The sequence below is a fragment of the Platalea leucorodia genome (genome assembly GCF_965183815.1).
Source record: "Platalea leucorodia genome assembly, chromosome: 9".
Classification (NCBI taxonomy): domain Eukaryota; kingdom Metazoa; phylum Chordata; class Aves; order Pelecaniformes; family Threskiornithidae; genus Platalea; species Platalea leucorodia.
In genome coordinates, this window is record NC_138831.1 from 17,677,234 (window position 1) to 17,692,171 (window position 14,938).

The window sequence follows — 14,938 nt, forward strand, 5'->3', positions numbered from 1 at the left end:
CTGGCTCACCCCAGGCTCTGGGGTTTGGGACTGGTTCCAGGAGTGCCGCCCAGTCCCAGCAGTGCCTCCTCCACCCAGGGGACTCGCTGTGGGGCAGCTGGGGCTGATGGTGCGCCACATCCGCCAGCGTGGCTGCCGCCCTCGCCCTCCCTGCTGAGCAGCTGGGGGAAACCGAGGCACACGATGGCTGGAGGGGCACCGGAGGGATAGGGCAGGGCGGCACAGGCTGCAGGGTCCCCTGCCTTGCACCGCAAGGAGGGCAGGCAGCCAGGCCCCCCCGAGGCAGCCGGCGGCGACGAGGGCTGGAGGCACCATAGCAGGAGCAGGAAGGTCAGGGCGAGCAGCCGGGCCCTGCGCCGGGGGATTAGCGCTGTCTGTGCTGCGTCATGCAGCCCTCAAGCCCGTCCCCTGCCTAATCCCCTCACCCTGAGTGGCTGGCCGGCACCGGGCAGGGGCACCCCCGGGCTGGGGGGGGACAGAGCTGCCCCCTTGGCTCCACCACACCTCACGGGGGGCTCAGCCCCAAAGCAGGGTGCCCAGCCTGGCTCGGCCCTGTGTCGAAATGGGGAAGAGGGGGTTGCGGTGCCCCCAGTGTCGGCACTGCTAGGAGCCAGTAGGGAAACTGAGGCACCGGGGTTGATGGCTTGCAGTGCTACACCAGAGCTGTTCCATGGCTGTGGTGGTGCAGGCAGGGACTCTGGGCACTGGGGCGCAGCAGGCAGAGGTGCCCGCTGGTGGCGGTGAGGCAGGAGGTGTCTGAAACCCCCAAGTTTGCTCAGTCCCATGGGATTTTGGGGTGGGCCATGTGCCTGTGGGGCAGCCTGGCCCCCCATGGCTGATCCCAGCCCACCACACGTTGGGGCAGCAGTGCCGGCACGGCCAGGGTGCCCGCTGCACCCTGCTGCCTCACCCCCAACACTCTCCTTTCCCTGCAGGGTGCCGGCCCCGCGGGCAGCCGGCGACACAGGATGGTGCCGGCGCTGGTGCTGTGGGCCTGCCTGGCGCTGGGCATAGCTGGCGGGGAGAGCCCGGCACCAGAGCCCCTGGCAGGTCGCCAGCCCTTTGCCGTGGTGTGGAACGTCCCCACTGGCCGCTGCCAGCGCCGCTTTGGCGTGGGGCTGCCCCTCAGTGACTACGGCATTGTGGAGAACCAGGATGGCCGCTTCGCCGGCCAGAACATCACGATCTTCTACAAGAACAAGTTTGGGCTGTACCCCTACCTGTCGCGGCAGGGCATCCCCCACAACGGGGGCATCCCTCAGCGGGTCCCCCTCGATGCCCACCTCGCCAGGGTGGCCAGAGACATCCGCCTCCTCCTGCGCCCCACTTTCCACGGTCTGGCCGTGGTGGACTGGGAGGAGTGGAGTCCCCTCTGGGCCCAAAACTGGGGGGCCAAGCGGATCTACCGGGCGGCCTCAGAGCAGTGGGTGTGGGACCGGCACAGCCTCCTGCCAGTGCGGCGGCGGCTCCGGCTGGCCCGGCGGGAGTTTGAGCAGGCGGCACAGACTCTGATGGAGGAAACGCTTCTGCTGGGCCGGACCCTGCGCCCGGGGGGACTCTGGGGTTTCTACCGCTTCCCGGACTGCCTCAACGGCAACTGGGCCAAGGAGGCCAACTACACCGGGCAGTGCCGGCTGGCAGAGGTGCAGCGCAACAACCGGCTGGGCTGGCTCTGGGCCGCCTCGGCCGCGCTCTACCCCAGCATCTACCTGCCGCCGGCACTGCCGCCTGCCCTGCGCCGCCGCTACGTGCACCACCGGCTGCGCGAGGCCCTGCGCGTGGCCGCCTTCGGGGCCGACGGCCTCCTGCCCGTGGTCGCCTACGCCCGCCTCTCCTTCCGCCGCTCACACCGATTCCTGGACCTGGTAAGCGCCATGGGGCCGGGGCGGCAGGTGGGCCGGGGCGGCAGGCACGCCGGGGGTCCCGCTGGGTGCCAGGACGTGTCTCGTGCCCCCCGGCCCAGTCACGTCTCTCTCTCCCCGGCAGGCTGACCTGGTGCACACCATCGGGGAGAGCGCAGCGCTGGGCGCAGCCGGACTCGTGCTCTGGGGAGACATGTCGTACTCCCGCTCGGCTGTGAGTACAGCCCCTCGCCGCACTGGGGCACCGGAGCCACCACGTGGCGGGCAGCAGGAGGTGGCACGGGCATGGGATGTATGGGACGGCCTCATCTCCTGTGCCTGCTGGGGAAGGGTGGGCAGAGGGACCCCAGTGCCGGGGCAGGTTCTCACTGGTGCTTCCCCCCCCAGGAGAGCTGTGCCAGCCTGCGTCACTACCTCGTGTCCACCCTGGGTCCCTACGTGGCCAACGTGACCGCAGCAGCCCGGGAGTGCAGCTACGGGCAGTGCCACGGGCACGGGCGCTGTGTGCGCCGGCAGCCCCACGACCTGGGCAGCCTCCTGCACCTTGGCCCCAGCGCCAGCCCGCTGGCCTCTTTCCGCTGCCACTGCTACCGTGGCTGGGCCGGCAAGGGCTGTGCCCGGCGGGTCCAGCCCGGCCCTGCTGCCTCCTGCCTGGCACTCACCCATGCTCACGGCCTCTACAGGCACGAGGACCTCCCGCCCCCTGACATCTGCCTGCCACGGGGCACGTGGGGCTGGTGACCAGGGCCGGGGACCGCCACGGTCCCCTACGCTGGCAGTGCTGCTGCCTGGTGCTTCCCATGGTCTTGTTAATTTAAATAAATCCTCCTGGCACAGCTGGCATGGTCCTTGTGGGCGCTAGCCGGGCAGGGGGGGGCAGGCTCTGTCATGCCCTCAGGCTGGGCACAATTGCCATTGCTGCCGGGAGGTGGAAGAGACCCCAGCTTGGCTTTGACTGGGCCCATCCGTGCCTCAGTTTCCCCACACATACTCTGCCCTGCGGTCACCCCAGTCCCATGGTGAATTATCAGCCCCTTTACCCTGGGAAGGGGTCACTGGGCACTGCCACAAGCTGCTCTCCCTTTGCCACACTGGCACCATGCTGCCAGCAGCCCTGACCGTGCCGCTGGGCCCCCCTCCCCATGGCTATTTTTATCCCCCCCCAACCGTGTTTCTCACTGTCCTATTTTAAGCGGCGCAGTTGGCGCACTGGGAACCCAGTGCCCGGCTCCCAGGGGCCCCGCACTGCCTCGCTGCCCGCTCACGCCGCCCGGGCGCAGGGCACAGGGAGCCATGCCCAGGGAGGCTGGAGAAGGTAGGCTGGGGAGCAGGCTGGGGGCTGGCGGGGGCCCTGGCACCCTGGGGGGACTGGGTGGCACTGGGCTGTGGGGTTGGGATGGAGGCAGTGGACAAATACTGCCCTCTGCCGCGGGGGCTGAGGGCAGAGATGCCCACCCAGGGACGAAGGGGGTCCTGGAGGGCTGTGGGCGCAGGGCAGCAGGGTCTGGGGAGGGGGCAGGCAGCTGGATGGCACAGCCCCTGGCACCAAACCTACATGCCCGGCCATGCCCCCTAGCCTGGGGGGAGCGGATGCAGGGGTGATGGGGGTACCTGTGGGCCAGCCCCCAGCCAAAAGCAGGGCCCTGGGAAGGGTCTGGGCGAACCCTGGGCACCAGGTGAGGCCCCCCCAACCCCAACACCTGCCAACCCCGCCAGCAGCACGCACCACCCTGACGGCAGCAGCGCGGCGCCACACTGCCCTGCGACACGCTGCTGACCCCGGGAAGGACTGGAAGTGGGCACGGGGCCACCCTGCCCTGCTCCACCACGGGCACAGTGCCCGGGCCCTGCCTGCTGCTCAAAAAGGTGCAAACGCCCAGAAAAACATCCTTTCCCTCTGCCCCAGCATGGGCACGGTTGCTTCCCAAGACAGTGCCGGAGCCATGCCTGCTCCCAGAAAGCCCCCTTGCTCCCATGGGGGATGCGCCTACCTGGGCAGTGGGCACCAGGACCCCTTGCACAGAACACACCCCACACCCCCGTCCGTACACCCCTAAGCAGCACACAAGCACGGTGCCTGCAGGGAAAGCCAAGCTATGCTGCGGGCTGGAGCTGGCACTGCCCTGCCCCTGCCCGCCAGCTCCCAGCTGGCCTGGGGGAGCCCCAGCCAGCCCCACGGTGCCCAGGCTATCCAGGCCATGGGGTTGGCACATTCCTGCCCCCAAGCCAGGGGCAGATTCCAGCCCCACTAATGAGGCTCTGGGATTGTGGCCACCAGGTGCCTGCTAACTGCTCCGATGACAGCGCCGGGGCCGGGTGGGGCACAGCCAGCGCTCGCCCGCCTGCGGCCGCAGGACTGTGCCAAGGGAACACCAGCATTGGCTGACCACGCTGGCACAGCACCAGGCTGGCAGCAAAGCTGGGGTCACCTCCGGGAGGGGTCTGGTCCCTGCAGGGGTGCCCAGGGCAGGCAGGGGCTGTGGGCAAGGCCCACGCTCACCCTCTGCCTCTGCTTCCAGCAGACAGCATGGGAAGGGCCGAGGGTGCCATGCCAGCAGAGCCTGGGGACCGCGACAGCAGGGAGCCCGGAGCCATCAGCCTGCGCCCCGTGGAGTCCATCAGCGATCTGCACTGGGCCTCAGGCGGGCAGAAGGGTGCCGAGGGTGAGAGCGGGGTGGGGGGGAGCCCGTGCCAGCCCCGACCCTGCCAGCGGCTGGGCTCTGACCTCTTCTCTCCCCTGCCCGCAGGCAATGGCCCGGCTCCCTCCAGCAGCCTGCGGCGGCCCCCGCCTCACCCCGCACCCCCCGGCCCCCCGCCGCTCCTACCCACCCTGCGCCCCGTGCCCGCTGCCAGCCCCTGCCCCTGCCTCGGCCCTGGCCACCCCCTGCTCCTGGCCCTGCTGGGGTTCCTGGCACTGGTGAGCCTGGTCCTGGCCACGCTGGCCATCTACCTGAGTGGTACGTGACACTGGGCAGGGTTGGGGGGGGTAGGGGGGCTGCGAGAGGGCCAGGCCACCCGTCCCCAGCGTGTCCCTGTCCTCTCCTCTCTCCGCAGTCCTGCAGAGCCAGTCGGTGCGGGCGCTGGCCCAGTGGCTGGAGAGCCAGGAGGATGCCGTGCGCCAGCTGCGGGCAGCCAACGGGCAGCTCTGGGCTCACCTCAATGCCAGCGCCGAGCCCGGTGGGCACCGCTGAGCTGCTCCCGGCCCCGCCACAGGCACTGGGCCACCATGGGAAGGGGCTCCAAAGGGCAGGAGGGGGGAGCGGGCAGCCCTACCCCCCCCATCCTGCTCAGACCTGGCAGCATCGCCCCATGGGGCGCAGGGGGTGGCGGGGGCAACACTGGCCCCCACCCCCGGCTGCAAGAGAAAGGGACAGGGCTGCAAGGACTGGCACCCGCCCCGGTGACAGCCCTTCCTCTTCACAACGAGGCAGAAGGCACCCTCCAATTAGCCTTTTAATTACCTCCTGTAATCAAAGTCTTAGAAAACCACCACCATAGATACATTCCTGGGGTATCAGGCACTCCCAGCTGGCGCATCCCCACGCCTGCCCGGGCAGCAGCCCCCGAGGCTGCACAGGCAGCACTGGGACTCACCCACTGTGCCACCCCCCCCATAATTAATTTCCCACAAGAGGACTATTTCATATAAAGCATTTGGCCGGAAAAGGGCTCAGAGCGAGCAGCTGGCAGGGCTGGGCAGAGCCTGCCGCCCGCGCCGCTCTGCCACCCCTGGGTGCCAGGCCGGCTTGCAGAGGCAGGGGCTGTGCCCAGTGTGGCAGGGAGGAGCTGGGGGAGCGCTCCTGCCACAGGCATGGACACCAGGGCCAGCTGCCCTGCAGCCCTGAAGGGCTCTGCCCCCCCGCCCAGCCCTTCGGGGACCTCCCGCAGGACCAGGGAGGGGGAACACGAGCCCTGCTTCCGAAAGGGGCTGCAGGAGCCCTGAGACCCCCTCCCACTGTGTCCCGCGGAGCCCCAGCCACAGAGCCGCACGCCACCACCTCCCCCCCTGCTCTTCTTTTATCCTTTTTTTTTTTGGTTAAAAAAATAAAAGAGGGGGCAGCCCCCAGCGGGGCAGCTCCAGGCATTAAATACTCTGCTGTACATGAATAAAAGCCCGAGGGCGGGGGCACCTGCCCCTCACAGTGCTGGGTCTGCAGTCCAAGTGGGCTGGCGGCTCTGCCCCCCTCCGCCCGTCACAGCACGTCCGCCCGCTTGTCCCGCACCCGGCTCCGGGCTTTCGTGCGGGCCTTGAAGGCAGCTGAGTTGTAGAGGTGCTGGGAGGGGAGGGAAGGAGAGATGGGTTAGGGGGTGCCCCTCTGCTCACCCCCCCACCGGTGCCCAGCATGCTCAGGGCTCCGTGGTCGCAGGCAGGCGCTCGGCTGGAGCCCATGACAGTGTGGGAGGGGACTGCGGGCACAAATCTGGGTGGGGACACCCACCTTCTCAAAGCGGGAGACCTTGCTGGCTTTCAGAGCAGCCGCATCCAGCACCAAGGGGGGCCCGAGGCCAAAGACCTCCCGTAGCAGCTCATTGTTCTGCGGAAGCAGGGGCCTGTCAGCACCCGCCAGCACCAGCCCAGCACCCCCCAGTGTGGCTGCCCAGCCCCTACCTGGAGGTGGTGGCGGATGCCAGAGCCCAGCACCTCTTTAAAGGCTTGGTAGGTCCGCTGGCGTGCCCAGCTGTCCAGGTACATGCACTCCAGGCCAAATCGGATGGTCTCCTCCTGGTACTCCCCAGTCTGAGCGAAGAGAGGGGCATCATCAATAACCCAGGCACCAGCCCTGCATGTCCCCCAGGTCTTAGAAGAGAGAGGGCAATTGCCAGGCATCGAGGAGCAGCCGCACGGCCACGGGCTCAGCAGGGAAGGGCACTGCCAGCCTCTGGTACCTCGATGAAGCGCAGGATGTCCCGGAAGATGGAGCGCTGCTTCCGTCGGTCCATCTTGGCTCGGTACTTGTTGCTCTCGGTAGCCAGGACCTTGAGCTGGGCACGCAGGAACTCTGTATCTTGGTGGCACAAGTCTTCCTGCCAAAAAAACAGGGGGGTTTGGAGAGGACGCGGCTCCAGGCACTGCCCACCGCTGGCATTGCCAGGACAGGGCTGGGGGACCACTGGGGCCAGCCCCTCTGCCTGGGCACTGGCTGGTGACACCAGCCTGGCGCATCCCAACGCCATAAGTGCCAGCTCAGCCAGGACACGAGTAGTGTCCCGGTGCCAACAGCTCCCTGCCGCTCTGCTGCCTGCCCACCCGTTGCCTCCTGCCGCCACAGCGCCCCGCCGTACCTCCATGTCCTGGGCCAGCTCAAAGACCAGCGCGATGGTTTCCCCGGCCAGGATGCGCAGCGCGACGCTGCTGCTGGACAGCAGTGGGGGCAGCTTCAGCCAGCAACTGGGGCAGGAAGGCAGGAGGGGAGTCAGGGGGGCCGGGTGCCACCCCAGGGGCTTCCCCCTCCACAGCCGGCTGCCCCACACCAGCTCCCGCACCCCACTCACTTGTCCAAGACGCTCTTGATGTGGGAGGGGGGGCAGATGGTGAGGAGCAGGGACCACGACTGGAGCGCGCTGCAGTGCAGAGGGCCGTGCTGGGTGGGTGCCGAGCCCCCCTCGCCTGCGCTGGGGGGGCCGAAGATGCCCTCTAAGCAGGACAGGCACGAGACCAGGTCCTGGAGGGGGGAAACCCACCTGTCAGGCCACAGCCGCCAGGAAGATGCCAAAGCAAAGCCACACACTGGGGACCAAAGGGGACTGACCCTGCCCAGGGGCACCAGGAGCTCCCCATGGCAGGAGGGACTCCTCCACCCAGGATGCCCCATCTCTGCGAGGTGGGCTTCCCCTTCAGCTCAGCTCCAAGCCGCCCTGGCACCGTGGGCTGAGGGCAGGTGGCACAGCAGCCCCCGGGCTGCCCTCCGGCAGGGGTACAGATGACACCCGGGCGCAGTTACCTCGAGGTCAGCAGCGGCAATGTAGCAACACATGCCCAGGGCTGTGGCACACTGGTGAGAGATGCGGGGAAAGGGCAGTTAGAGGAGGCAGCAGCGGGCCAGGTCCGGCGCCCAGCCAAGGGGAAGCAGGGCAAGGGTGCCCCCGCTTTACCCCACTGCTCCCCGCAGCACCCGCTCCTGCCGCCCTCCCGCAGCTGCGGGGGCCCCGAAGGCATCGCCTGGGCTCTCCCTGCCGCCGAGGTGCCCGCCGTGCCCAGGAGGAACGGGGCCAGGCCTTACGCTCTGCCGGGCGCTGGGGCTGGCCGCGCTGTCTGTCAGGATGCTGACGAGCAGGGGCTTCAGGCTGCGAAACACCTCTTCCCCCTCCGGGCCGGAGCCCATCTGGAGGCAGAGGAGGGTGAGGACGGTGCCCGCCAGCGCCTGTTCCTCCCCTTTACCTGCGGGCAGCACGAGAGACCTCCCTCAGACACCGGCCGCCGGCCCCGCCGCCCCCAGCCCCGGCGCCCGCCGGCGCCCAGACCTTTCTTGAGCGACTTCTCCAGGGAGTCGGAGAGCGTGAGGCGGCGCTCCAGCAGGAACTCGGAGCGGGTTCTGGAGGAGAAGGCCAGGCGCAGGCCCTGCAGCGCCAGCTGCCGCGTCCTGGCGCTGCGAGAGGCGGCGGGGGGTGAGGGGCGGCCCGGGACGGGGCGGGTCCCGGCCCCGGCCCCGGGCGGGCAGCGCCGGGGGCGAGGGCCGCGCCTCACCTCTTGTCCAGGAGGTTGTCCATGTGCTCCTTCAGCCTGTCCTCCGCCTCCTCCTCCTCCTGGCCCTGCTCACCCGCCGCCTCGCTCCCTGCCGGGGCGGCATCCGGGTCACGGGGAGGCGCGGCCGCAGCGCCGCCGCCCGCCGCGGTGGCAGACCGAGGGGCCGCGGCCGAGCGGGGCAGCCCCGCGGCTCACCTGCGCCCTCCTCGCCGGGGCTGGCGCCCTCGCTGGCGCTGCTGCAGTGGCTCAGCACCTCGCTGCCGGCCTCCTCCTCGCTGGCGGGCGAGCTCGCCCGGGCGCTGCCGGGGCCACCTGCGGGGGGCGGGAGGAGTGGCGACAGGGCCCGGTCAGCCCGGCCCCGGCTGCACCGGGGGACAGGAGGCATGGGGGCCGCCGAGGCGGAGGCCCGAGGCCTGTGCAGGCCCCCGCGCCCCGCTGCCGGGAGGGGAGGGCAGGGCAGGGCAGACCGGCCCGGCCCCACCGCCCCCGGTCCGGTCCGGTCCGGTCCGCCGCCTTCCCGCCCTGCACCGCGCCCGAGCCCCTACTCACGGCGCGCGGCTCGGCGGGAGCGCGGCATGGCCGGCGCGCGCGGACCCCGCGCCCCTCCCCGGGCGGGAGGCCCCGCCTCTGGCCCCGCCCCCGCGCCCGCCCCGGCCCCGCCGCGCGGCCCCCGGGAGCCACCGCCGCCATCTGCGCACGCGCCCCGGCCGGGGGCCGCCGACTGCAGCTCCCGGCGTGCACCGCGCGGGGGCGCCGGGCACGTGCCGCCGGCACCGGCCCTGCCCCTGCCCCGCCTGGATCCCTGCCCCTGCCTGGATCCCTGCCTGGATCGATCCCTGCCCCTGCCCTGCCTGGATCTCTGCTCCTGCCCCTGCCCGTGCCTGGATCCCTGCCCCTGCCCCTGCCCTGTCCCTATCTCCACCCCTGGTCCGTCTCTATCCCTGCCCATATCCCTTCTTCTGCCCCTGCCCCTGCCTGCATCTTGTTAGCAAAATCACATTCCCTAACTATTGTACCAATTAGTCTTTATCACATGAAATCACATGAACTTTCTTAAGATATGTACATATACATATAGTTTATGTGGTATACTGCATAGTTACAGTTGAGCAGGCATGGCTAAAGGACCCCAGCTCATTGTGAGAAGGAGGAGGAGGAGGAGGGCCCCACCGCAAAGGATGAAGGCCACCCCCGGGCTCCCGAGATAAGGCCAGCACCCCAGCCCCTCCAACACCTCCCCGAGACCCTCCCGTGACCTGCCCTCACAGACAAGCACCTGTAGCCAGACCGACTCCAGGGACGCCCGGACGAGGAAAGGAGGATGATGATGCCATAGAATTGCGGTGGCTTTGCAAAGGGGGGGGGTAAGTGGGGATTGGTCAAACCGTGCTGTACCCCAGTCCTCGAAGGGTGTGCCACGTGTGAAACCACATCTGGGGTGTCCGATAAAGGGATGCGAATAAAGAACGACTCTCGTTGCTCTCGCCTTGCCGTCCTGGCCTCGCTCCTCAGGCCGCGCAGGCCGGGAGTGAAAGGCTCGTGACGCCTGTCCCTGCCCACAGCTCTGCCCCTGCCTGTACCCCTGTCCCTGCTGCTGGTCCTGTCCCTTCCCCTCTCCCTGCCCCGTCCCTCCGCCTGCCCCTGCCCCTGCCTGCATCCTGCCCATATCCCTGCTTCTGTCCTTTCCCACGCTCCTGCCCCGCTCCTCCTGTTAAGGGAGCAGCAACCGCCCGAGCATTCACACACCACCCAGGGAGTCGCACACACACCGCCAAGGCTTTCACTGCTCGGACCGGCGTCCCTTCGCAGCAGGCAGCTCCACTGAGCCGATGGGTGCCCCTTTCCAACTCCGCGCTCACACACACGCTCACCCTCGGGCGCTTTCTCTCCCCTCAGGCTCAACCCTAGGTTTCCTCGAAGCAGAGTCTCCGACACGACGTACGTCAGGCGAATTTATTGAATGGTACAGTAGTGAAGAGCAGCTCAAGCTGGGTGCCTCCAGGGAGGGACCCCGAACAAAGAAATCCCTGGGCAATTATACCCTTACAGTCTAGTTCCCCTCCCCTCATGCGACGGTTCGGTCCAATAGCAATATTTGGGTCTGGGGTCTTCTTGTTCGTCATTGGGTCCTTTCCCTGTCTCCAGGCAGGACATTCCTTTTCTTATCTTGAATAGTTGCAGCTTCTGCCAATGGTTTCGGCCACCTTATCTTCCTGGTTTGCACCATTTTCGGGGCCTTGCTTCACGTAGCAAGGCAGAAGTTCAGCATACAGTCAGCAGATCCAGGTGAAAGTTCACAGCTCGCAGCCTAAGGCTTCAACAAGTCTTTGGATTCTTATTTGAGCTAAAAAGTGACTTCTACAGCACTGCTCCTGCCTGTATCTCTGCTTCTGTCCTTGTCCCTGCCCCTGCCTGGACCCCTGCCCCGTTCCTGCCCGAATACCTGCTCCTGTCCCCATTTCTGCCCCTGTCCCTGCCCATAACACTGCCCGTATCCCTGCCCTTGCCTGTATTCCTGCCCCGGTCCCTGCCCCGTTGTCACCCAACACTAAGGGGACACCCGTCCCTGCTCCTGCCCATATCCCTGCCCCTGTCACTGTGCCAGCCCCTGTCCCTGTCCCCATCTCTGCCACTTCCCCTGTCCCTGCCCATCTCTCCCCCTGCCCTGTCCCCGTCCCTGCCTGTATCCTTGTCCCTGTCCCTGACCCCGACTGCACCCATCCCCACCCTTACCCATGTCCCTGCCCCATCCCTGCCTCCTCTCCCTACCCCCTGCCCGTCTCCTGCCCATGCCCTGACCCCCTGCCTGCCCCTGCTCCTGCCCCCGCTCCCCATCCCTTTCCTCTTGTTCCTGCCTGCCCCCGCTCCTGGCAGGCGTGCGGGGCTGCCCGTGGGCGCCCAGCCCGCGGCTCCCGGGCTGCCCACGGCCCCCACGGCCCCGCCTGGGGCACGGCAGGGACCGGGCGGGGGGCGCAGAGCCGTCACGGGGGCCCCGTCCCACTTTCGTTTCCAGCCGGCGGAGACAGAAACCGAAACTGGAGCAGAAACAGAAATGCCCATTTCCCGGCTCCGCCGCAGCCGCCGCTTAAGGCGGCGCGGGCAGCAGCGTCCCGCCCGTACCGCCTGGCGCTGCCGGGGGACACCGGGGCCCCCCTGATGCCGGCACCGGCCATGTCCCACTGCCGGGGGACACCGGGGCCCCCGCTGATGCCGGCACCGGCCATGTCCCACTGCCGGGGGACACCAGGGCCCCCGCTGATGCCGGCACCGGCCATGTCCCACTGCCGGGGGACACCGGGGCCCCCGGTGATGCTGGCACCAGCCATGTCCCACTGCCGGGGGTGACACCGGGACCTGTGGTGGCGCTGGCACCAGCTGCATCTCACTGCCTCACAGTGATACCAGGGCCTCTGGTGATGCCGATGCCAGTTGTGTCCCATTGCTTGGGGTGACACCAGGGCCTCCAGTGGCACCGGCCACATCCCATAGACTGTGGTGACACCAGGGCCTCTGATGGCACTAGCACCAGCCATGTCCCATTGCCTGGGGTGACACCATGCCACCAGCACCAGCCATGTCCCAGCACTGGCTGCACCTCAGCCCAGACACTTGAGCCCCTGGCATGGGCACAGGCAGGGGCTGGTGCAGGCAGGGCACCCCCAGCCACCGGGCAGGGCCTGGTGCAGGGTCCCCGCTGTGGGACGCTGCCTCCGGCCAGCTGGGCACCCAGGGGAGACCCTGTGCCACCGCGGACACCCCCGGCTACAAGGTCCTGCAGCACACCAGGCCCAGCCTGCAGGCAGCTGCCTGTGCCGCCGCTGTCACTGCTGCCCCTCAGCTGGACGCCGGGGTGATGGCGGTGCTGCGCAGCCCCTCCTGCCCCCTCCCAGCCCCTTCGGCGGCGGCACCGGGGACACCCGCGGGACCCTGTGGGCAGGACCCCCCCGGGGAGCCGGGGCCGGGGTGAGGCGAAGCCCCGGGGCCGGGGCCACCTTAACTTCCCAGAGATGACGCCAGCGGGGTGGTGGCCCGCAAGGTTTAAAAGCTGCTGCAGGCAGGAGCAGGCAGAGAGACAGTTGCAGGCAGGAGAGGGAGCGACAGCGACAACAGCTGGCAGGATGGACGGGCTGAGGACGGTGGCCGCCAACAAGCTGGACGGCTGGATCATGGAGAACCTGCAGCCCAGCACGGATTTCTGCAGGCAGGTGAAGCAGACGGTGAAGCAGATCTGTGACTTCCTGAAGGAGGACTGCTTCGAGACCAGCATCCGCGTCCACAAGACCGTCAAGGTGAGCGCTGCTCAGCTCGGGGGCCAGCCGGCACCCCTGCTGCCACCCTTCCCTCTGTCCCACTGCTCCAGCTCCTGCTCTGCCTCAGTTTCCTCCGACAGATTCAGCAACGGTGACAGGCGATCCTTGTGCCGGGGGGCAGCGGTGCTGAGCGGGCAGGGTATCTCTCCGCAGGGTGGCTCGGCAGGCAAGGGCACAGCCCTGCGGAACAAATCCGACGCCGACGTGGTGCTCTTCCTCAGCTGCTTCTCCAGCTACCAGGAGCAGAAGCAGCAGAGAAAGTCTATCCTGGATTTGATCGAGAGGAGGCTGCATGCCTGCAGGCAGACCCTGACATTCACCGTGAACATCAGCGAGCCCCGGTACAAGGGTCCCGGCAATACAGCACGCTCCCTCAGCCTCACCCTCTGCTCCAAGGAGACCTTGGAGTCCATCGAGGTGGACATTCTGCCTGCCTATGATGCCTTGGGTAAGGGCTGCGAGTCGGCGTGGGGCCAGGCTGGGGCATCAGCGCCGGGATGGCTCTCACCCTCCTTCTCGCCCCACAGGGCAGGTGAGCCGGGATGCCCCGCCAGATGTGGGGGTGTACATGGGGCTCCTGAATGCCAACGGTGGCCCCGGGGAGTTCTCCCCCTGCTTCACCGAGCTGCAGAAGAAGTTTGTGAAGCGTTACCCTGCCAAGCTGAAGAACCTCCTGCGGCTGGTCAAGCACTGGTACAAGGAGGTGAGGGGCTGCCTGGCTTCCCCAGCACCCACTGGGCACCTGCCCCGGCCAGCTCTCACCCCCATCCCTCTCTTCTCCCCAGCTGCTGAAGCCAGAGTACCCTAACGCAGACCTGCCCCCCAAGTATGCCCTGGAGCTGCTGACCATCTATGTCTGGGAGGAGGGCACAGGCTCCTGTGAGTCCTTCAGCACAGCTGAGGGCTTCCGTACGGTGCTGGAGTTGCTGTGCCGGCCCCGGGAGATCTGCATCTACTGGGAAACGTATTACTCGCTCAAGCACAGCCAGATAGGTGCCCATGTGAAAAGGCTGCTCTGCAGGCCCCGGTGAGGACCATGCCCGGTGGGACATGTGCCACCCGCCCCACAGCACTGCCCGGGGCTGACGGCAACTCCCTCCCTCTGTGTTTGCAGCCCTGTCATCCTGGACCCCGCCGACCCCACAGGGATCCTGGGCCAAGGCAAGAATTGGGACCTGGTGGCGCAGGAAGCTGCCAGCTGCCGTTTGCTGCCCTGCGTCAATGCTGCCCAGCCCTGGAATGTGCAGGTAAGGCTGCCTGCACCTGCAGGCAATCGTGGCCCCTCCTGCCCCTGCTGGCTTTGCCCACCTATTCTCCTGTCCCCGCAGCCTGCCCGGCTCGTGACAATTGAGGTGAGGCAGCTGGTAGGCACCAGCCTGAGCATGACCGTCAGCCCGTGCACCACCATCTGGCAGCTGAAGGAGAAGATCGAGCAGCAGTGGGGCATCCCCCGGTACAGCCAGCGCCTGGCGCAGCAGGAGCCAAACAGGAGCACCCTCATCCTGCAGGACAATGAGACCCTGGCCACCCACGGCATCTTCTACAATACCACGCTGATGCTGCTGCAGACCAAGCCCCAGGCGATGGAGGTCTTCATCAAGGATGACAAGAACCGGACCACCACCTACACGGTGCAGCCCACTGACACCGTCCGGCAGCTGAAGGAGCAGATCCACGCCCGGCAGGGGCCTCCCGCTGACCAGCAGCGCCTGACGTACGGCTCCAGAGAGCTGGAGGACCGGCATATGCTGGAGCACTACAACGTCCAGCCCAGGAGCACCATCTTCATGCTCCTGCGGCTCCGGGGGGGTGCGGGCCCCCAGGACCCCCAGTTCCCCGCCTGCTCACCCTCCTGAGCATTGCCCCCAGCACCAGCCCACAGCCATGTACCCCCTCCTTGTCGCACTGGAAATAAATACCTCGGCACATCTTCATGCTGCTCGCTGGGTTGGGGACGGTGACAAGTGGCACGGGGTGGGGTGGTCAAGGGGGGACCCCACTGGGATGAGGGGAGACCTCAATGCCACCAGGTGCTGGGATGGCACAGGGACACATGCGTGCAGAGCAGCAGTGCTGCCCAA

The 14,938-nt window shown here is 67.9% G+C and overlaps 3 protein-coding genes across 7 annotated transcripts; 2 read left to right on the forward strand and 1 right to left on the reverse strand.

Moving 5' to 3' along the window:
• Positions 1-8: 8 nt before the first annotated feature.
• Positions 9-4,969, forward strand: HYAL3 (hyaluronidase 3). 2 transcript variants are annotated; one of them, XM_082322756.1, is made up of 5 exons: positions 9-1,865; positions 1,987-2,076; positions 4,385-4,525; positions 4,610-4,819; positions 4,917-4,969. In XM_082322756.1, exons 1-4 carry the CDS (start codon positions 969-971, stop codon positions 4,781-4,783), a joined length of 1,302 nt encoding a protein of 433 aa, XP_082178882.1. In that variant the 5' UTR covers positions 9-968; the 3' UTR covers positions 4,784-4,819; positions 4,917-4,969. The 2 variants fall into 2 exon arrangements, with proteins under 2 accessions (XP_082178882.1, XP_082178881.1); XM_082322755.1 differs by lacking the exons at positions 4,385-4,525; positions 4,610-4,819; positions 4,917-4,969 and adding an exon at positions 2,250-2,928.
• Positions 4,970-5,297: 328 nt separating this feature from the next.
• On the reverse strand, positions 5,298-9,155 carry IFRD2 (interferon related developmental regulator 2). Of its 4 annotated transcripts, XM_082322753.1 has the most exons (12): positions 9,097-9,155; positions 8,743-8,859; positions 8,548-8,635; positions 8,325-8,449; positions 8,084-8,241; positions 7,805-7,855; positions 7,356-7,525; positions 7,146-7,251; positions 6,750-6,887; positions 6,472-6,600; positions 6,302-6,397; positions 5,298-6,136 (listed from the first exon to the last, which is right to left on the reverse strand). In XM_082322753.1, the coding sequence occupies exons 1-12, from the start codon at positions 9,122-9,124 to the stop codon at positions 6,056-6,058; spliced, it is 1,287 nt and encodes a 428-aa protein (XP_082178879.1). In that variant the 5' UTR covers positions 9,125-9,155; the 3' UTR covers positions 5,298-6,055. The 4 variants fall into 4 exon arrangements, with proteins under 4 accessions (XP_082178879.1, XP_082178877.1, XP_082178878.1 ...); XM_082322751.1 differs by lacking the exon at positions 9,097-9,155 and having other exon boundaries at positions 7,956-8,185; positions 8,743-9,050; XM_082322752.1 differs by lacking the exon at positions 9,097-9,155 and having other exon boundaries at positions 8,743-9,050.
• Positions 9,156-12,643: 3,488 nt separating this feature from the next.
• On the forward strand, positions 12,644-14,713 carry LOC309595143 (2'-5'-oligoadenylate synthase 1-like; the record flags this gene model as incomplete). Its single annotated transcript, XM_082321692.1, has 6 exons — positions 12,644-12,836; positions 13,011-13,305; positions 13,385-13,560; positions 13,643-13,884; positions 13,972-14,104; positions 14,186-14,713. The coding sequence occupies exons 1-6, from the start codon at positions 12,666-12,668 to the stop codon at positions 14,711-14,713; spliced, it is 1,545 nt and encodes a 514-aa protein (XP_082177818.1). The 5' UTR covers positions 12,644-12,665.
• Between the last annotated feature and the right edge of the window lie 225 nt (positions 14,714-14,938).

Excerpts from the sequence above, each read along its gene's own strand:
- HYAL3 (XM_082322755.1), top strand. The coding sequence starts at position 969 with ATGGTGCCGGCGCTGGTGCTGTGGGCCTGCCTGGCGCTGGGCATAGCT. Across the intron at positions 1,866-1,986 it reads CACACCGATTCCTGGACCTG|GCTGACCTGGTGCACACCAT; the intron begins GTAAGCGCCATG and ends TCTCCCCGGCAG. Across the intron at positions 2,077-2,249 it reads TGTCGTACTCCCGCTCGGCT|GAGAGCTGTGCCAGCCTGCG; the intron begins GTGAGTACAGCC and ends TTCCCCCCCCAG.
- IFRD2 (XM_082322751.1), bottom strand. The coding sequence starts at position 8,932 with ATGCCTCCTGTCCCCCGGTGCAGCCGGGGCCGGGCTGACCGGGCCCTG. Across the intron at positions 8,636-8,742 it reads CCCCGGCGAGGAGGGCGCAG|GGAGCGAGGCGGCGGGTGAG; the intron begins GTGAGCCGCGGG and ends CCGCCCCGGCAG. Across the intron at positions 7,252-7,355 it reads ATCAAGAGCGTCTTGGACAA|TTGCTGGCTGAAGCTGCCCC; the intron begins GTGAGTGGGGTG and ends TTCCTGCCCCAG.